This window comes from Equus asinus, chromosome 3 (assembly GCF_041296235.1).
Source record: "Equus asinus isolate D_3611 breed Donkey chromosome 3, EquAss-T2T_v2, whole genome shotgun sequence".
Taxonomy (NCBI): Eukaryota; Metazoa; Chordata; class Mammalia; order Perissodactyla; family Equidae; genus Equus; species Equus asinus.
This window is the reverse complement of record NC_091792.1, coordinates 32372772-32395022: the sequence shown is the minus strand read 5'-3', so window position 1 is coordinate 32395022 and position 22251 is coordinate 32372772. Positions and strand designations below refer to the sequence as shown.

At 36.5% G+C, this 22251-nt stretch overlaps 1 protein-coding gene across 16 annotated transcripts in view; it reads right to left on the bottom strand.

The window, feature by feature from the left end:
• Window positions 1-2851: 2851 nt before the first annotated feature.
• The window catches only part of GAB1 (GRB2 associated binding protein 1), a 117671-nt gene continuing 98271 nt past the window's right edge, over window positions 2852-22251 (bottom strand). For 9 of the 16 annotated variants that reach the window (XM_014838108.3, XM_014838106.3, XM_070504828.1 and 6 more), the window contains 4 exons: window positions 15628-15721; window positions 14667-14790; window positions 9463-9585; window positions 2852-7185 (listed from right to left, as the gene is read on the bottom strand). In XM_014838108.3, coding sequence (XP_014693594.1) covers window positions 7027-7185; window positions 9463-9585; window positions 14667-14790; window positions 15628-15721 — 500 coding nt within the window. In that variant the 3' untranslated portion in view covers window positions 2852-7026. Of the gene's footprint in view, window positions 7186-9462; window positions 9586-14666; window positions 14791-15627; window positions 15722-17416; window positions 17507-22251 lie in introns of all 16 variants that reach the window. The other 7 variants (XM_014838103.3, XM_014838105.3, XM_070504826.1 and 4 more) reach the window with 1 other exon arrangement.

The window sequence follows — 22251 nt, the reverse complement described above, 5'->3', positions numbered from 1 at the left end:
GATTAGGTCAGAGTCAATATAAAAGAGTGTCTTAATAACTGTTAAATAGCTTTGTAATTTACAAGAACACACAGCTAAACTCATAGACCTACGTTTAGAACTGTATCCTGACTTCCTGTGGCCTACTCTTTCCATGCTTTGGCTCGTTGTTTTGACATTTTAAAGTCGTTAATTCTCAATGCACTTGAGTTCCACTTGGTTCTCAAGGCTTTCCATCCTTGGCTTCATCCCTAACACTCAACTCTGCCTTCGTGACAGCTAGCCTCCAAGATGCTCCCAGTGGTCCTTACTTCCTGGTACTCATGTCCTTGTAAGTCTCCTCCCACAATGAATCAGAAGTGGACTGAACGACCTGTTAGAGTAGAGCAGAGATGACACTATATGGCTTCCAAGTGTAGGTCATAAGAGGTATTGAAGCCTCTGCTTGGTCTTTGGGATACTCAAGCTGCCTGGAAGAAGCCCACGTGAAGAGGAACACAAGCCTCCTGCCAACTTGTCAGCCATATGAGTGAACTGCCTTAGAAGCAGATCCTTCAGCCCCAAGATGACTACAGTCTCAGTTGACTATCATTTCATTAGAGACACTGAACCAGAATTGCCCAGGTAAGATATGCCTATATATCCACAGAAACTGTAAGAATAGACGATACATTTTTTTTAAGCCGCTACATTTTCGGTTAGTTACATAGCATTAGATGACTAATACAATATTCATAACCTTCCACCTGATAAACAATTCTCCATATTCTGCCCCTTTTCGTCTTTTTATACACCCCTCTTCTCACAAAACAACTAAACTAATAGCAAGCTAATAAATAAATTCTTCATGTTGTTCTCTTTTCGGATGCCCTCCTTTTTCCTTCTTGCCAATCCTCCAAATCTAGCTTAATCTCCATCTCTATGAAGCTTTTCTTGACTATGATACTTTGACAGTCTTTCTTTCGGTAGCTCATCGCTGGTACCTCAGAAGTAATTATTTTCTGTCCCGTATCATTTATTATTTCACACATATGAATTTGTAAAGATAAAGAGAGTGCAGATTTCTTTGTTTCCCACAGCACCTAGCACAACGCCACACATGTAGCAGCTACTCTAGTGAAATGATTTAATTTTTAATAGGTCATCATCGAGTAGAATCAAAATCTGAGACAACAGAACTTTCTTCTTAGTCTGAATTCCAGAATTATTCCTTTGTCTAAGGATTGGAATAAGCAACTAGCAGACTCACTGTTTTTACAAAGTTGATTTAAAAATAGTTTTAGAGGTAGATATATTTCAACTTAAACCTCAAAATCATTGCTTGGTATACGTGTAAGAGGCACTCATATTAACGAATTAATACCTGTATCAGTCAGAGTTCTCCAGAGAAACAGACTGATAGGATTGACCCATCCATCCATCGGAAAGATTTATTTTAAGGAATTGACTCACATGATTGTGAAGGCTGAATGGTTCGAAATTTGTAGGGCACGCTGGCAGGCTGGAAATTCAGGCAGGATTTCTATTTAATGGTCTTGGCAGAATTCCTTCTGTGGAAAACCTTCAGCTTTTGCTCTTAAGGCCTTCAACTGATTGGATGAGGCCTACCCACATTATGGAGGGTGATCTGCTTTACTTAAAGTCAATTAACTATAAATGGTAATCATATCTACAAAACATCTTCTCAGCAACATCTAGACTACTGTTTGAACAAACACATGGGCACCACAGCCTAGCCAAGTTGACACATTAACCATCACAATACCATATTTGAGAAAATGGGCTTTTTAGGGGGGATTTATTTTTTTTCTTTTCTGTACCACTATACATGCCACACACCGAGTACTCCAAATGTTCTGGGCATCACACATACCACAAAATCAGAGACACGTTATGCTAAGAGTTAATCACCAAAATAACTATTAGTAATAAAAACCCTGGCTAACGAAGTATAGAGACATATCTTAGATACTCAATTTTCTATGCGTTCATTTATTTTATTAAAAAAATATTTTTTTGTAATATTAAAAACGGGAATCTAAGGGAGGAATGTTACCCATCACAACAGTTAATAAAATGCCTCCCATCACTGACTCAGCCTTTAAATATGCAGTAACACACATTCACAGAATTGCCAAGTTATTCCCCATAAAACTCTCCTAGAAAAACTGTAATTCAAAAAATGTTTCTATATCGGAGAAAGCAGCTTTTTTTTTACAGAGAAGTTATATGCAAATATCCAGAAGTTTCACCATTTACAAGGTGACAGAAAGACAGATGAGGAGAAAACGACCTCAAAGAAGATAACCTTTCCCTCCCTAAACTTCCGAAATATGATTTAATGTGAGTCAAGAGTTGTAAAACGCTGGGCTGAGTGGGCTAAAGGACTGACTGACAGTAATTCCTAAGGTTTTATGAAGTACCGGAGATGTTTGAAAACTCTCATAGAAATGAAAAAGCCCAGCCAGTTACCATTTCCCAAGTCATGCTTTATGTATAAAACATATTTTCTGATGGTAAAGGTTGCAGATAGCCCCTTATTTATTGGCCTTTTACTCAACAAAATGGCGGCAGTGCGAACTAGATGAAGGAATAACAAGGGTGTGTGCATATGGCAACAGTCGCAGAAGCTTTTCCTATTTAGTTAGAGCCTGACTATGCTATTCTAGCACGACTTAGTGAGAGCCTTGTTGCAGAAAATGAGTGATCCTATAAAAGTAGGACTGGGAAGACTGGCAGCACTGTTTATTGTAGAACTGGGCTTTTGATTTAGAGAAAGACTCTGAAGAAGGGTCAGAAATATCAATACATATGTCCTTATTGGTGCACAAGCTCAGTATCCAAATCAACTACTTGAGGTCTTGAAACCAAATTGTTTGAAAAGTTTTATTTGGTAGCAGAAAATATCTACAATTGGATCTTTACAAAAGAAAATGTGCAAGAGGGGAGAAATAAATTTAGACATAAGATTTTGCTGTTGAAATTTGGGATGATCATCAACAATCAATTTAGGTTACGAAAACTCACACAAAACCTTCTCTCTTTAAGTAAAAGAAGCAGAAACTGTGGTAATGGCTTGACTAAATATTTTGTAAAATTCATAACAGACATTATACTGAACTTAAAGATAAGTCTATGGAAGAGAAGACAAACTATTTCAAGCTGTAGTAGTATACAAACATATTTTGTCAGACTAAAACCAATTACCTCCACAACCTGACAAGCGATTTCTCATCACATCAAGTCCACGATGTCTACAATGTTCATTTACACCATGGCTTTTCATCTCATAGTTGTCAGTATTTTAAATTATATACAGATTTACAAATAACATATCCAATGCTATTGACAATAATTCTTATTCTAGCATATATCTCTCTCTCTGTGCATCCACTCGATTTGGTCGTATGTACAATCCCTGTCATTGGCCTGATTGCTTACCTGACAATGGAGGACAAGACCTACCAAAATGACCCAAAGAGAGGAACAGGAAGGATGCCCACTGCATTGTTTCTAAAATTCTAAAGGCTTTGTATTCATTCAAGATACTAATACCAATATTTCAATGGGCCACATAAAGAGGCACTAAGAGTGTTTGGGACTATCCAAGAATTATGATCAATGTCTATGGTATAGTGTACAGGCATAAAGTAGCTAACATTTTAACAAAATATAAAAAATACTGTTTTCACTAAAAGGGGAAAGCAGACAATTTCCCACTAGTAGAAAAAAAAGCCCAAACAAACACTGGTGTTCAATTTCCAGTTTAAATGCATTTATGAATATGGAGATAGTGACGCCCATTAGTTAAATGTAAAGAGATTCTAAAAGAAATTATGGCTTATGACCTTAATGTACCAGTATAGCAGTATTTCTATATCAAATTAGTTTATGATTAAATACAATGCTATATACACACACACACTCATAGTACCTTTATGGAATTCTCTAAAATGCTCACAGTAGCTTATATATATTGACAAAAATAAAGATGAAAATGTATAGAGTTTAGATAAAAACAATCTTGTAGCTTACTACCTTCTGTGGGTCAAATAGCTTAAATTATTCAAGTTTGAATTTTGATTTTTGAAAGCAGAACTGTACTTTGGTATTTAAACCTTCATAAAATTTTAGTTTTTCAAAACAAGGAATAAAAGGCAGAGAACATCAAACATGTGGGAGAAAGACTTCTGATTTATAACGTAACTGTCACACGCTTAATCAGTGGTTTTCAACTGATGTCTGGCCAAAACTCAGCTTCTTGAAGGTGACTGGGGTATTAAAAGAGTTTGACTCAAATTTCATTTTTATAAGTGCATTATTTTAAATAAAACAATAAAAATGCACATTCTAATGAGTCACATACGCCTATTTTATCATACTGGAGACTAATTATGTATTAACTTCTATTACCAGGATAATTTATTTTTGTATGAACCTTAGAATACAACTTCAGTTATCTCTAATTAAAGAGCCTCCTGAGATGTGGGTTTAAAACCCTTATTATTTGCACTTACTTATGTTTGTGTGAATCACAATTTTCTTGATAGTATGCAAATAAAACAAGGTATAGAAATAAATTGGCTGCTGAGGTTTTTTGGCAACTATCTATAACCTCAATTTCACATTTGTGTTATTCAGAAATTTTATTCTTAGTAATGGATTAAGATAAGTAAACACAAATGTGAACTCAAAATACATTTATACTGATAAAATGGACTTTTCAGGCTTTATGTATTGGAGTTACACAAAATTTCATTTAAAAAAGATTTTAGTGCTAAAACATGTTTAGAAAATACTGCTCTATAAGAAACTGTCTTTTAATTTGTCAATAATGTTCAATGTGATTTTGTTTTCAAGTAAACTGCCAAATACATTTCAATTCTTAAATTACTCTGCATAATGGGAAAATTTTCTATAAACTAGAGAGTTGTATGTCTTAAAAAATAACGTAAAAAATTAAGGAGAAATTACACTAAAAAATTCATAATTGCCTTAGACTCTTCTGATAGGCAGCTTTAAAGAAGATTTCTATTTTTGAATTAGTAATATACTTATTGTTGTGTTTTAAATCTCAAAATATGTGTGTCTTCCACATAACACAATTAGTATCTTCACACATCAACTGGCTTGTGCGTTTTGATAGTTTTGGCACATTTCAATGATTTCAGATTTTGTGGTTTCATTATAAAACAGCTTGCACACACCGAACTTAAACAATCTTTTTTATTTAAAAATCCACCTCAAAATTCACTTTTGGGTTTTAGTTTTTGTTTAAAAAGAAGCAAACATTTAAAAGCATCAAATGTTACGAGTCTACAATTCATTTTGTTATGAACATTTTTAGTTCGTGGAATGGGAAAATAAACCCATGACATTGATTAGGCACAGTACTATGGCCAAGAGGCCAGAAATCAGGGCACATCTGTCGAGTCAGGCAACAGGTAGAGGTCAGAATGAGGAAGCCATGCCTCAGCTGCGGGCACTCCTATCTCTATGCCCCCTCCCAAAACTGTTAAGTCTCAAATCAACACATAAGAGATTGTATGTATTAACAAACAAACAAACAAACAAACAAACTACTATACCTGCTTTCTAAATTACATTGCAAAGCCAAGACAGATCAATACAATTGTAGCCTCACTATATATAATTTGTGGTCTTGATATCCACGTCACAGGACCACGTTATACATGAGCCAGAACCATGATTCCTCTGGTGGTTTCAGAAATCTGGTTGGAAGAGGTCCATGGCTCTAAGATTTCACATTATAGCAAGGCGCCAACATTTCTTGAATTGGGGCAGTGAATATAAATCACAGTACAAAATCCTTAGTTCTTTTACTGGAAAAGCAATAGGTGCTACATATGAGAATCATTTATATAACATCTATTTTATTTAACAAAGGCAGATATAAAATATTAATTGCATAGGGATTTAAATATAAGGCCAAGAAGAATATTAAGTAAAGTTAAAAAAAAATCATAGGGCACTATGGTGTCAAAAGATTAAATTTCATTCTGAGAGTAATAAATCTGAATTGCTGTCTAATTAAAAATCACAGTATGTTGCTATAACTAACAGTGAATGTTCACTGTTTCATTAATTCCAAACTGGAAACCAATATTAGGACTAACAGGAACACAGCTAAAGCTCCATGTCTAAACCTGATCAGTGTATTAGCACATCAGTGCCTGGTACGTACCTGATTTGTTATATAATCTATCTTCTGCAAGTAATGTAAAGCTTCATACATGTTAATAAGTGTGACAGCAAATATCACCCTATGCCATCAGTTTTGTAGGCTTACTTGAGAGTATAATTATTCAGTCTTTCCAAGGTGCAAGATCTCACCTGGCAGAATCCTCATTCAATGAGCCAAAAACACTGGAATTAACAAAATATGATACAGATCCACCAATGCAAACTAAATGTACATGAATCAGAGAACTAGGGCCTGACACCAGTACATACACTGTCCCCAGCCCTTTGGAAGGCAATGAATGCTGAGTCCAACTATACTCTCTAGTTGTAGGCTAATGGTTACCACCCACCTGAAGTTTCAGGTAGAAAGGTAAACTGTGAATCTACTTCTCATTTTAATGTTGTTAGACTGCAGTTTAAAGAGCAATTTCCCAATCTAAAAGTAGCTCAGTTAACTTAATAATGTTATCAGAGTAGTGTGAGGACAAACAAGAACTCCCAAAGGAATTATGTTAAGTACATTTGGGAATACCCAAACCAATGCTTTAAATGAAAAAGTGCATAAATACAGTAATACTACAAGTGTGTTAACTATAAAACAAATGTTTCTCTGGGAGCTAAACAATACTATTTTCCCACATTATTTACATGTTATGAATTGTTCAGATACCACAAAGCACCATTTACAGTCAGAGTTGCTTGATTACGTCTGGAGGGTCCTTTGACTTCAACTCTACTCGTCTGAGGATCTACCTAGAGTAGAAGTGTCAAATCATCTTCAGTCAAACAAGATTTATCTTTACAATTCAGTTCTCCTGTGTTCAGAGATGGCAGGCAATATTTTCATTTCACACTCTTGGTTGGCGTTTCCGACTCTGTGGACTGTCTGCCGTCTGTCCAGGCTTCCCGGGTGCTCTTCAGAGCCAGGGTCTTCTGTTGGTCAACCACAACATAATCCACTCTCTCATCTGCTACGCTGCTGCCTGAGCCACTGCTCTTTTGCTAAAAAGCAAAGAGAAAACCTCATAAAGTCCCACATATAAAGGAGTGCTTCTGAGTGATTCAGTCTTAAAACTGAATTTCAGTTTCATGTAGATACATATGGACTGTGAATAATTCTCAAAATTCTGCTTGGTCACACAAAAAAGTAACATTACCTCAATTTAACAATATTGTTTCTCTCTTAACTATACACTGTTTTCCCCTTAAATTTAAAATTATTATATACGAGAATTCAAACTAATGCTCCCATCACAGATGAAATTCTTATAAAATAGGGATAGCAGACACCCGGTTCATCTTAAGATGCACAACTGGCTTCTCCCTCCAGCTTTCAGCTTAAGCTTGACTTTTTCAAGTCCTGAGCATATGTATCAGTGTTTACTTTCAGAGCTAAGACATGTTTTTTGAAAAGCAGTATTTGAAGAATGGCAAACTGCATAGACTGATGGGCCCTGATAACTCCTAGAACACAACTAGATAGCAGCGAACTTAAAACAGACATCATTATTAACACACTGCTGGGCTCACTAGAAAGTGTGGGCAATACCCAAGGCATGAGGGGAACAGAGGGAGCAGAGAGCTGCTAAACGCTAAGGGCAGTATTGTCTTTAGGAAGAATGCCACTCTCAGCAATGCAATCAGAAGGCCCTGGGCGGGAGGCCATGTCGAACCTGAGACTATCCTGTTACGTTAAGGACCCCTGAAGGGAACTGAGGTGGTCCTAGGGTGGTAGCACAGCCCACTTCCTAGCAGGAGCAAATGCAAATCCTTTCTGAAGGAAATTTAGGTCTGCAGGATTCCCACAAACACGCTCAGCAAAATGAATTCACAACAAAAATGTATAAAACACACAAGGAAATGAGCCATCAAGAATGTGAGTTAGCAGAATAATAAACACAGATTCCGACCTCCAAGGACTTCAGATATTGAAATTATTGCATAAATAGTATCTTAAGAAATTATCCAAGCAAGCACAAAGAGACAAGAGGATAGAAAATATGAAAGAGTGATAAGAAGTATGGAAAACAGGCGCTGGCCCAGTGGTGTAGTGGTTCAGTGCTCTTCTTTGGTGGCCCGGGGTGTGTGGGTTTGGATCCTGGGGGCAGACCTACACAGCACTCATCAAGCCATGCTGTGGTGGCATCCCAAATACGAAAAATAGACAAGATTGGCACAGATGTTAGCTCAGTGACAATCTTTCCTGAGCAAAAAGAGGAAGATTGGCAACAGATGTTAGAGCCAATCTTCCTCACCAAAAAAAGGGAGAAGAAGTAGTTCAGAAAATAGAATGAGACGTTCTAACTAATGTCTAATCAGAAACCTCAAAGAAGAGAATAAAAAGAGGAAAAGCAATATTTAGAAAGATATCCACTGAGACTTTTCTAGAATTAAAAAAAAGAATCCAGAAATAAAGACAGCACAACTTCTACCAAGCAGGATAAACAAAAAGAAATCTATGTCTAGATGTCTAGACACATTGTAGTGAACCTGCAGAACACCAAGATACAGAAAAGCTCTTAGCACCAGCCAGACAGGAAAGACAGACTACCTACAAAGGAACTGCAATTAGACCAACAGCATCTTTCCAACAGGAACAATGGAAGCCAACGATAGCAAACAGTTTCTTCTATGTGTTGAGAGAAGCTTACTGTCAATCAAGAATTGTGAACTCAAAAAAACTCTTTTTCAAGGATGCGGGCAAATTAAAGACATTTCAGTTCAACAAAAAGTGTAAGAATTTGCCACTAACAGACCTCCACAAAAGGATCTTCTCAAGGATGCATTTCAGGAGGAAGGAAAATGATTACAGAAGGAAGGTCTCAGAGACAAGGAATGATAACAAAAGAAGTTGGCAAACATGAAAATGTAAACAAACACTGTATAATAAGAATACTACTAATGTTCAACTTGTGGAGTTAACAAAAGGAAAAACCTACAATTTTGGACAAAAAGAGCACATAGGTCAGAAGGGCAGTAATTTTGAGCTAACACTGGAAAGCGAGTGAAGACAATGATTAATGTTAGCGTTTGTTAAGTAAGCATTTCAATGGGAACTGTTGAAAGAATGGAAAGCGTGTAACTTCCATACTATTAGAAAGGAAAAAACTAATTTACTGGTTTCCATAACGTTGTTACTTGTGATTTACAAAACAGCATTAAGTAACAGATTTTATTAAATTTAAATTAAACACACTAATAAAATTCTCCCAAGGGAGATATGATTCTTCAGGTTTAAAATGTGAGCTAATCGTATTTACAGGATGAGGTTTCACTTACCTTACGTGGTGGCGTGGATTTCCCGGAATCTAAATCTAGGTCTAGGTATTCCACTTGCTTGTCTCCTTTGGGCTTGATCATAGGACTGCTTCCTCCATCGAGACTGTTACTGCCAAAAAGATTCTGAAAGTAGAAAACAACAAAATCAACTGTCAAGCATTCACAAGACATACTGTTTCTCTCATTTGCTGTCTACTGGAGCCTAAATATTTATTTCAAGAGGACACAGCTTGAAGAAAAGTCTGCTTAGAAATTAAATGATCTTTTGGGATGGGGGGAATATAAGTAATATTCAAAAAATTGACTGAAACAGCTTAGAGCAAGCTAAAAGCAGTTTCAAAAGTCAAACTTGGTTCGAACTAAGACTGGGACATCAAGCTACAGTTGGTTGCGATGGCTCAACTTGAATACTATTAAAATGCTCTCTCAATTACATTTGTTAACTACAGGATCCTTATATTCCTTGCTTTCAAGTTAAAGTTTTAAAGAAGTTCTATATTTTATTTAAAGGCTTTCACAATAAAATTAGTTTGGAATAAGTAGGTTGAGTAAAGGCTATGAATAATCTCTATTGGCAAAGTCTATTTTGTTTCAACCGTCTGGAGTTTTTACCACTTAATTTCCTGTCTTCTCTTAGCTTTATCCGTTCTGTCCCTAATAGAACCTGCACGATAGAAGGACTGTTGTCTAAAAAAGAGAGAAGAAAAAAGGAAGATGAAGGACAGCAATAAACAACAAGAACGAAACAGCTTGGGGCCAGAAAAAGGAAGAACAGCTTCCTCGGAACTTGAAGATCAACGCTAAATAAAAAGGAAAGGACAACAAGAACTTGTGTTCCCACATACACCCTCTACCCTAATTGTGACAATCTCTTAAATGTGCTCCAACAAATGGCTTGTTTCCAGGCCTTGCTGCTTTTCACCTCATCTAGAAATGTTGCTGACTTCTCCTAGACAAGACTATATATTTATTAGGGACTTTCACCCTTGTGTCCTCTGTCATGTAGATATTAATGTTCACAGGCTATCGCAAACTTTTGAAGAAAGCCATAATCACGTAATGAACTTAATTTATACTTGTCATGATGAACAAAACAATTTGGAAACCGCATAAACTGGTTCTGTTGATTCTTTACATTGCTACGCCACTTCTTTTTACTCAGGTTTAACAGAGGAAACTGATTTCAGGAAAGGACAATTGCTAGAAAAATATTGAGTTTATTCCCTCATTTGTAAGCAGGGCTGCTGAGAGCCCGTATGAAACATTTTTGTGAATTAGAAAAAGGGGCTCCTTCCTCTGGGGCGACACAGCTCTGTGCCAGGGCCCACAGCTTTGTGAGCGGGACATGGTCTGGATTGCACAAACTCACAAATGCAGTACGTGTGTAGCCTACTGTACATACCAGATACTGTATGCAGTGTATTTATGCAGTAAACAACCTGCACAACTGAGTGTGATGGCCCTATCTATAGCAACAGATTTTTAAACCAAACTTATCAACTACTGCTAACAAAACATTAAAAAAGTATTGAAATAACATGTAGGGCATAAAAAATGTAAGCAAGTCTTGGTGCTTAACTAGTACAAATAGCCTTTCTCCTCCCCCATTTTTTTTCTAATTCATGAAGATACTAAAATTTATTCTCTGAATGACTCCATATTTCATTCTCACAAAATATCAAGCAGCAGTGTTATGTGTGTGTGTGTAAAATTCTGTATTCAAATGTGACCAACGAAAGAACCTATAGCTGGAATTTCCCTAACTGGAAATGCCTAGAATTGTTCATAGTATTGCAAGGCTATAAAAGGAATCTGTGAGTTTATACGACGTACACATTTAATCTCAAAAAGTTGCTCCTAAAGAGAATTTCTCGGAATTGCTAGTTAAACTGTTTTCTGTCTAATTATTACTAGAACTGGAACTTTTTTCATCTTTAAGTATTGTTAAAATTTGTGCCCCTACGAGGAAGTCTATTTGCTCTTGATCTAATCTCAGCTGGGAACAGACTGTCTCCGTGTTCTAGCTTTAACCCAATGTTTTCCCAAAACAGTTTAGAAAAACAGTAAGATTCCAGGAGTTATTATTTGTGTTCTGTGAATTAAAAAAAAAATACACTAGTGCTTTGTTCTTCTAAAATTCTTTCAAAATATGTAAAATTACTGAACATATTTTTGTTGTTACATAACATGTTATTGCTATCTAACTATATTTATGTCTTTAGTAATGATGACCTGTCACTCGAATTTCAGGGGTCACATTAAAGTTTCACTTCACGAATGTCTGACTTTGGATGTCTGTGTCAATGAGCAGGGAGCATCAGCAGTTCACTGTTTCATTAGCCACCGCCTGCTCCATGGTCACCAGGATAGGAAATATATCATGCTTCAAAATTGCACTGGATAGAATTTAATCTTCAAGGTATGTATAAACCAGACTGGATCAGATCCTGTCTCAATTTCTCTAAGACTACTTTTTTACTGACTTCATCAATCCAAGCACACAATAGATCTTATGAATTTCTATGGTATTCCATTAATACACTAAGTTCCAAGAGGCGTGGGAAATATTGGTATACTTGTCACATTCTTTTGTAAGGAAGAGCTGTGTGGACTATGATGAGCTCTTGCAGCTGGTAGCATGAGGAGAGAGACATGGCAGAGTTGACTTTTCTACTGTCAACGACAGATGGATATTTTCACCTGGGACATTTTTGCTTATTTCTAACACTTAGGATCTAAGTACTTTCGAAATTCACCAGCTGGTGGTTATTTAGACACCTCTAGTGGCAGGTAAAAATACTGTTCTGGCTTAATGTTATAAAGCATGAAAGAACAATTTTATATTTTTATTTCCTTTGACTTTCTGATTGTAATCTTCTTCTTTCTAGTCTTTTCCCTTCACCTAACACTTACGACAAATCATATGTTCAAACTTTCCTATAACATGTCTTTTCCAAAGTTTTTATGGTTATTTACTATTTTCGGCAAAAGGACAGACTTTAGTATCTCAGAAAATAATTACTTTTGTAATAAAAAAAATTTATCCAACCACCTAAAGATGAAAATTGATGACAATATATACGCCGATATAGCATGAAGATTTACTTAGAATCTTACTAGAGACTATTTACTGTAACGAGGAAAAAAAATAAGTTAATAAAAATAATAAAACACGGGGTCTGGCCCCATGGCTGAGTGGATAAGTTCGCGCGCTCCGCTTCAGAGGCCCAGGGTTTCGTCAGTTTGAATCCTGGGCGCGGACGTGGCACCGCTCATCAAGCCATGCTGAGGTGGCGTCGTCCCACATGCCACAACCAGAAGGACCCACAACTAAAAAATATACAGCTATGTACTGGGGGGCTTTGAGGAGAAAAAGGAAAGATAAAAAAAATAATAAAACACCACTCATCAAGTTAAAAAATAGTGACTTCAAAACCAGAAGTCAATTAATAAAAATTGCCCTGCCATGAAAAATTAGTGAAAACATTATTGATAGAGTTTGCATTCTAAGTCAGGGTTGACATAAATATTTTAAATTATCTTATTCATTTTTGAACACTTTATAAATTTAATAATATTTTTAAGGGTAAATTAGTTTAAGCACCAAATAAAGCTTTTCAAATCTCTTAGTTTTGTTCCCTGAACTGGTTTTTGCCTAAAGTCCATCAAAGATGTCAAATGAAGTCATTGATAGAATTAGACTTTATATTTTAAACCTCTAAATAGGACTGTTTTAAGAAAAATAAAGCCACTAAAATGTTACTCGTTCTAAATGTTGACATCAGATATTTGCTTGTCCTGGCAGATTCCCCCTGGTCGTGCCCCAATATCTTCTCTCCTCCTCCCAAGTGAATGGGATTTTTAGCCAGGCCCACTGTCCCTCAGAACAAAGGCTACATTTTCCAGCCCCTTCCACGTGGCCACAGAGACTAAGTTCTGGTCAAGAGTCCGTATATGGCAGCTCTGAGAACCTTCTGTGTGTGGCAGTCAGGCTGCCCCCCTTTCTTCTTCTCCCTTTCCTCCACTCTGCAGCTTGGAATGGGAATCTGTTGGCTGGAGCATCAATTTGTTCTATGGGAACAGCACACTGGAGAGCCGGAAGGGCCGGAATCCCTGAGGGCTCTGTAGCACAGTGCTGCCACAACCACCGCGGTCTGCCTCTCTCTGGACTTTTCCATGGAAAGGGAAAGAAAGGTCTATCTTAGGTCACTTCTAATTTGTTTATTTTCTGTTACTCAGAGGCTGAATCTCATCCTAACCGATACACTTATCTACCAAAACACAAATAACAGAGCAAGCACTGAATCTGATTCAAGGAAAAGCAAAAGCAAAATATTTTAAGAAATTAAAATTGGCTTGCATTCTTAAACATCTGAAGTATTTTCTGGCAACCACCTGATTTCTGGGAAACATAACACTTGCTACTATTATAAAATTCTTGTGCCTTGTGGTAACATAGCTAGTCTGAAATAAATTAGGATTGTAACAGATCTTCTTTAATCGTTAAGCCTTATCTAAGGGTGTATTATTGAAAGACTACCAAAATATCTGTATATGATCATTTCACCATGAGAGGGCCCTGAAGTGGGCCTGGAGAACTGCATTATAAAATGCTTTCAGTATAAAAGATTTTCTTGAGTAGTTTCAAAAATCAAGTACATCGGGGCCGGCCCAGTGGCACAGTGGTTAAGTGTGCACATTCCACTGTGGTGGCCCGGGGTTCACTGGTTCGGATCCCAGGTGCAGACATGGCACCGCTTGGCAAGCCATGCTGTGGCAGGTGTCCCACAAATAAAGTAGAGGAAGATGGGCTCAGATGTTAGCTCAGGGCCAGTCTTCCTCAGCAAAAAGAGGAGGATTGGCAGCAGTTAGCTCAGGGCTAATCTTCCTCAAGAAAAAAAAAAAGAACCACAAAAAACAAAAATCAAGTACATCTTAAAAGAAATGTAACTGGAAAACTTTTATGATTTTTGACTAATTTATACCTACTTTATAAATATTGATATTACACTTTGACTCCTCATTGGTCTTAGACTTTGTGAAACTATTTTTAAAAAGCATTTAAAAAAGCTGTCTTTTATCCTTTTTCATTAAGTATATAAAGAAAGATTAAGGGTATAATGTATAGACTGGAAGAAAGGTTCTAGCATGAATGATTTAGAAAGGCTGCTCAGGAAGAGAGAAGTTAAGATGACTTCACATACCGAGTCTTCACTGGACAGGTTTGGGTTCATGGGAACATAATTCTCTTCACTGTCGTGCGAGTCACTGCTCGAAGTTGTGCTGTGCACTGAATCTGGCCGGGGGGACATGGGAAACCTAGAGGAGCTAATTACAGAAATGATCATCACAAACATAAGCCTTGACAAAAACTTCTAAAATCACTTTCAAAATAAAAATGATAGTTCACACTTTCAGAAATATTCATTTACATTTACAATCATTTATTATACACATTTATTATAAAACCATTTATTGTACACATTTAAATGCACAATTAATATGTACAGCTATATTGTAAAAGTATATTTTTGGGCATCAAGTTACAAAAAAGTATTGCTAGTGATTTGAGGGATAAGTAGAAAGTCACAGATATAAAAAGGAAGATTTAAGAATTACTATTAAAAAAAACCTAACTATATGTATACATAAAACATGAACACATATTCAGCACAGGTTTGTGACTTTGTATATTCTTTTCATTTCTCTATATACATTTAAATAAATCTTGATTAAATAATCCCCACAAGAAACTACCATATTTTCAATATCAGTAGTTCTCAGAAATTTCTAGCCTCATGAATTCTTAACGCTCTTAAAAATTATTGAGAACCCCAAGGAACTTTATTTGTATGGGTTATATCTATTGATATTCACTATTACAAACAAAAGAACAGTTTTTAAAAACACAAGAGCATACAAATACACATTCTATTAGCTGTCACAACAATATCATCAAATATTATGTAGCTTCTGGAAAACTCCAGTGTACACTCATGAGAGAGTGGAAAAAGGCAAAGGACATTTTAGTATCTTAATGAAAATAGTCTGACTTCACAGAACCCCAAAGGGGGGGGGGGGGTCCTCAAATCATCCTTTGGGAGCCAATGTTGCAGACATTTTCCATTACGACGAACCATCAACTTACGTATTTTAAAGACTTACTCTCGAGCAAAACTCCTAGTGATGGGAGATCTAACTGGGGCTTGTAATTCTTCCCATTCTGGCAAAGGTTTTATTTCTAAAGGTGCTGGCTTGGCTAAAATAAAAGAGAGAGAAAGAGATTTTAGCATACAGAAATTTGGAAAACAAAACAAGATCCTCTCTTTATATCTCGATTTATGTGTTATTGCCAGAGTTCACCTAAGACCAGCAAATTTCACACAGGAAATGAGGTCCATGGATGTTATGTGATTTGCCCAAGGTTACACAGCTAAATAATCAGGGGCGAAAGCTAGATCAGATGCTGTTTCATGATTGCTGACTCAAAGTCTAAAGCTCTATTACAACATGTTGCTTCTTAAATTTAAGCAAATATTTTATGAATATAAAGTAAATGAGAAAGGGTAATAGGACCCAATTCCTTTACGATTACTTGATTTACACTTTTCATTTCCTTATTTCATTTTTTTCACTAATTTAATCCTCAAATATGGAGATTTAATCTATGTAAAGACATTCCTACTCTTCTATATTGGAGCATCAGTTATGCTACTACATGTGAAATCATGTACAGAAAGCATTAAGTGCAAAACTTCGCTGACACCAAAAACCGGAAAAAAAAGAATTAACGATCAAATCTTTTAAATTAATTCATGCCAAGTCTGGAAACAAAAAAACAAAGCAATACTTATAGCTTTAGATTTAAATTCAGTTCTGAGAAAAAAATTACCTCAAATTTTTAGCTTAATTTAACCAACAATATCCTTTACCAAATGAAATAAAAAGAAATAAATGCTAATATTTTATTAGTTTTATTTAATAGTGGTCTTTACTTATTTACCTCATGATTGCAGTAATTATTATGCTAGCACATAACCACAGAGCACTCAGCCCTTTTCTTAAAGTCAAGACAGACATTTTTCAGAAATTTATGAAACATGCAAAGAACTAAAATAATATTATTTGTTAATATTAACTATATTTTAGGAGACTATTTAAATACATTAGGTAAATATTTTAGTTACATTTCACCCTACCACTCTAAAAAATTTGTTTTCATTTTTCCAGCTTTCCTCCTAGTCTTTGTCCATATATGTGTAATTTTAATCAACTATGTTAAAATTACCAACAAATTGTAACATAGGTAGTCATTTTAAAGGATTATCTAGATTCACTGAGGCTTATAACTAAGCATTTTTGTCAACTCAAATACAAAAAGCTCAATGTGATCTTGTGAAGGCTAGACTGATTTAAGCTCGAGTTAAAATAATTTTGCTCATCTATACACTTAAAATGGACATATACAGAATAGTGTGCCAACTGAAAGTATTTCTTTATGTTTCACTTTTTTTGAAACCCAAAGGCTAACAGCAGTTTAGCGTCAAATTCTAAGTAATGGCATAAAATAATTAATCCATGGAAATGATCTGTATTGTCTCAGAACAGACACATACATTATATATAAATACGGGGGACAACTGGAACTCACAAGCAGCTCACAAACAAGCTTAAAGAAAACAGTGTATTGATATCTAAAAGGTTAAAAGAATAATGCAAAAGGACAAGACTCAATATCACATATTATCAAATATTTAACATGCTGCTGTTAATGGCATAAACAAGTACACTCGTGGATTATGGGAAGCATTCACTTTAGAAATAACGTGCTGGGAAGCTCTATTTACAACAACAGTAGTACTTAAGACTCTTCTCCTTTACTTTTTAAGAAAAAACATCATAAAATAAATAAATTCCCAACGCCCCATCCAGCATGCGATGCTAAAGTACATACCCTTTCTTCTTGTAGCAAAGTCACCTATGGTTTGTGAATCAGTTCGCTCTAAACCATGGGGTTTGGGTCTTAAAATTTTAGGACTCTGACCTAATTGGTAAAAAGAAGACTCTCTTAATATAACGTTATTTTTTAACTGGAAAAATGGATTCTGTAAAAAAGCAACAGAGCCCTGAGCAGAAATGTTACATCTCAAAAGCATAAACAAAAGTTTGTTTGTGGAGAATATTTCAATCTTGTTACATATCATTCATGCTCAGTACAAGGGAGAGGAGGAAGCTGCATGCAACACTGTAATAAGCAAAGTGTTATAAAAGATGGTAGGGTTTAAGTGGGATAACCAGCCTGGTTAGTTGTTATCTTTATTTTGGGGAAGGGAGGAAAAATACGTGCCATGTTAGCTGTTAGAATTTCTAACATGTCTTAGAAAACAACCCCTCAGTCAGATCTCACTTACATCTTTTCTTTGAAGGTTGGTGTCTCATAAGAAAACCCCAAGGCCTACTTCCCTACAATATTACTTTCTTAATTTGATGGAGATGTTTTAAAAACCTTAATCAGACTGTTCCTTCACCTCATGACCAAAGTCCCTCTAGAGAAGCAGAAGAATGTTACAATGTTCACTAATCCAAGATCAAAAACAAGACCAACACTTGTTTCCCCTGGATACTTAGTGGCTGCCTGGTGGCATCACTTGGCAAAGATAAGATGTCTAGATTCTTGAAGTGCTGATTATCTAGCTTCAATTTAAGTATGTGAAAGCCTTAATTCGGTGGCCATCATTTTCTTTTCATTCAATCTCTGCCACATACAAGCACTGCCCAAAGTCTCTGAGAAGTACAAGGTCAACACCCAGCAGCTGGTCTCAAACACTTTCCCCATGAGAAGCCCGGACGCCAAGAGTAGCAATATCATTTGAATCAGTAATTTAAGCCACACTATTCTCAGTGTCACCAAATTTTCTTTTTTCCTGGAATTTACAAAGTTGTTGACACCTATGAGACGACAAAATCTTTGCTGATTAAATGCTGATATCTAGCATTTTACCCAAATCTACGAATTTCTTAAAATGTGATTCTCTAAGTTATAAGAAAGAAAAAGCAAAGATTCTCTAATTTTCTAAGTCAGACAGTTAATCCATTGAGTTTATTCAGAAATGAGGCAGGCCTAGCTTAAAATGTGAGTGCTAAAATGTGGGGCCATGCTCCTACCCTAAGGCTGATCTATTCAGGGCCCACAACACAGGGCACTCTTCTAAAACAAAGGAGGATGTCAGCTTTTTAAACTCCTCAAAATAGTGTACTTCCTCTTAAAAAAAAGTAAGAGGCAGAGGGTAGGTTTTACTATAGAAGAATACGTTTATTTTACAGTTGAAAAGGCCCTTTTAGACCAAATCCAGTTCTTAGTTTTATGGATCAGAAACTCCTAGAAACAGAAGAGGTTAAGAGACTTACTCAGGTTACAACATTAATCAGAGGCCACAGGAAGGCTTCCTCTAGCCTCACCCTGCTGGTGTAGTGCGCTCCTGTGCCATGTAGCACACTACCTTACCTCTCTCTCTCCCTTCAGGGAAAAGAGAACCTTAGGAAATCAGTGTTCAGAGTTCACCTTTGAACTCCTGAGTTCAGTTTGAGATCTCACATCTGCCTGAATGCCACGGATGGCTGACACATGAGTGATGTGATGTTTAACAATTGCAAACTGCTTTTAGAACTCCTTCTGGTCTGCTGGGGCTTACTCAGCATGTCCTCCTCCTCTTCTGAAAGACCCACTGTCGTTAGCTCTCAGCCGCCCCTCCTGATTTTTCAGTGTGGTTATCTACCTGTGGTCGCTCTTGGCATTTCTCAACTTTTCGCCCTTGGCATCTTATCTGTGTTTGTGGTTAAATAACCTAGGTCACGTGACTGTGAAATTTACCTCGTTATGATTTTGTGCCATACTTCAATTGTCTGACAGGTCACTTCCAATTATCCTTCTGATACTTGACACCTAACTGACCGTCTCTCCTCCAAACCAATGCCATCTCTCAAGTACTCTCAGGGGCACTCCCTGGCTTTCTTAATAGAAAAATATTGTATTAAGTGAGATTTTTAAACTGCTTTTGTAAAATGTACATGTATTTTCTACTCCATGCAAAGATTCAGGTTGATTTTAGGACAAAAGTTGTAAGGTGGAAATGGTGTGCTGAATTGCACTGAGTCACTCAGGCATTTTGTTACGTTTATTTCTTTATGTCCTTCCAAACTCAATTTGACACTTATGTTCCAGACAGAAATGAAAGTCATACCCAAATGACAGCTCAGTTTTACTTATGAGGAGAGAAAGGAGAAAAAGGGACTTTGGTTCTGCCTTTCCCGTTCGATCATCTCTAAACCAACGCTTCAAGAACCCCGGATTTGGAAAACTGGGCAAAGCACTCTCTGAGGAAGCTGCTGAAAAAAGTGTGATTTTTAACATTTTACATTAAAGCATCCAGGTTTTTTTTTTTCTATCATACCCTTACATCTTAGAAAGAGCTTTCTAGAAGCCAACCTGATGATTACTGGCCTGCATAAAACCCTTAAATGGTGTCCTCAGAATAATGCCCAAACTCATTAGCATGGATTATAATGCCTTCAGGGTCAGGCCCTGCAAGGTGTTTGACATTGTTCTCCATTCATACTCTCCTCCTGCTTTCCCTTCCTTATTCCTTCTCTCCCACTCACAACTCTGAGCCAGTCCCTTCTCTGCTCTTTTTAAAGGATCTGGGCATGCTGTTTATTCTTGACTAGAAGATCCTCTGCCATCCCCCCTCCTCTGCCATCATTAATTGCCGCTCTCCCTCTCAGACTTTCCTCAGGGGAGCTTAGCTCATAGTGCCAAGAGCTTACCTCAACCAGAGCCCCTTCCACGCTAATTATGATAATGTGTTTACTTTTCTACTTTCTCCACTGGCCAGTGAGCTTCTTGAGGAAAGCCACCTTTTCTTCCTTGTTTTTGGAGACCCAAGACCTAGCAAAGGGAATATCCTATCACTGGTAGGTTGATGAACTGTAGTTCTCTTAAAGCTGGTGGTGTTTAATCTGATCAATATCATATTTGTTTGTCCTTTAAGAGGGAACTGAATCTTGTTTTAAAAGTCATCCCATGGTCAAGACAGTCACATGAGAACATGTTTCGAATAAACAGATGCAATCCTCTGAAAAGTCCACACACTATTCAGTATTATTTTAATAGGTACTGCTTACATAAATTCAACTCAGAGTGGAAAACTTATTTTCCGTATTATTACAGGTTTAACTTAGCCTAATTTATTTACTCTTCCAAAGCTTTACAGATTTCCAGTAGGCATCTCAAAAATCAAGAAACAAAAAGAATAATTCACATTATTATCCTCTGCTAATTCTAAAATATAATAGCAAGGTAGCATACTAAAAAGCTTTTACACTTGTTTTAATGTTCTCATTGTATAAAGAGGAATATAATAAGGACAGTTATATTGGAAGGTCAAGAATATTTAGTGGAAAAAAACTCACATGTAAAGGCTATGCCATCAAAATTTACTCCATACTCATTTCCTTTAAACTAATGTCAAACCAGAACTCTGACTTGAGATGCAAACTTTCAGACTTGTTTATTAAAATCCAGTTATATTTACTGGTATCATTCATTCTTCTTCCAAACATTTATTACAGTATAAAAGTACTTTTTTTTTTTTGAGGAAGATTAGCCGTGAGCTAACTTCTGCCAATCCTCCTCTTTCTGCTGAGGAAGCCTGGCGCTGAGCTAACATCCATGCCCATCTTCCTCTACTTTATACGTGGGACGCCTATCATAGCATGGCTTTTGCCAAGCCGTGCCACGTCCGCACCTGGGATCCTACCCGGTGAACCCTGGGCCTCTGAAGCAGAACGTGGGCACTTAACCGCTGCGCCACCGGGCTGGCCCGACATATGGTAGATTTATGTAATGACTTACTTTAAGAGAAGCCACAATAGATATCTTACAGAAACTTCCCATATTTACAAAATTTTGTTTCCATTAAAATATAAAAGTTTCAATTAAAGCAATCAAAACATATTTTGCCCTTCATTTCCAATGACTCATCTGCTTTCCTAATATTTAATAAAATACATGCAAATTATGTTTTCCTCCTCTGGTAATATACACAAAGCTTGGTTCAAAACAAATACTACGGTGACAGAAATACTTTGGGTGAAAATATAGCTACTACAAGTCGGGTGATGGACGAGGGGTCCGTGAAAATACAGTAAACACAAGTGTTTAGAACATCCGTGTATTTCTGCAGCTTCAATTACTCAGAAGTATTCAAAAAACTCATCTATATTACTAACTACAGCAGCTGACATCTATAATTAGGGGTATAAACAACACGAGAATGTTACTCATTTATTACAGCTCCTTCCAAAGAAGACAATAACAGAAACCGGTTATATTGGGTGTTGAACTGGCTACACTGGCCTTTGAAACCAATCAAGTCATATTTGATAGGATTAGAATTGCTTATTATGAGGTTTGGCTAATAAGAAATACTAGAATAATAGGTTGAGTCACGTATCTGCTGTCAGAAAATTTGAAATTAAAACCAACTCATCTGATGCTATGTACAATGAGAAGATTTTCATGACCAAATAAGACATTTGTCCTACAGTTTACATTTTTATGGATAAACTTTGCTCCAAGTCCTGAATTTGAGTTTTAAAATGTGTTTTTCTTGAATAGCTATAAGCGAGTTGACAAAGTTTGCCCTGTAATATCAAATATTTTCTCATGCCTCCTCTCTTGTATCCTATATACTCAAACAGCAGAATAGTACTGAAAAAACAAGCAAAAAG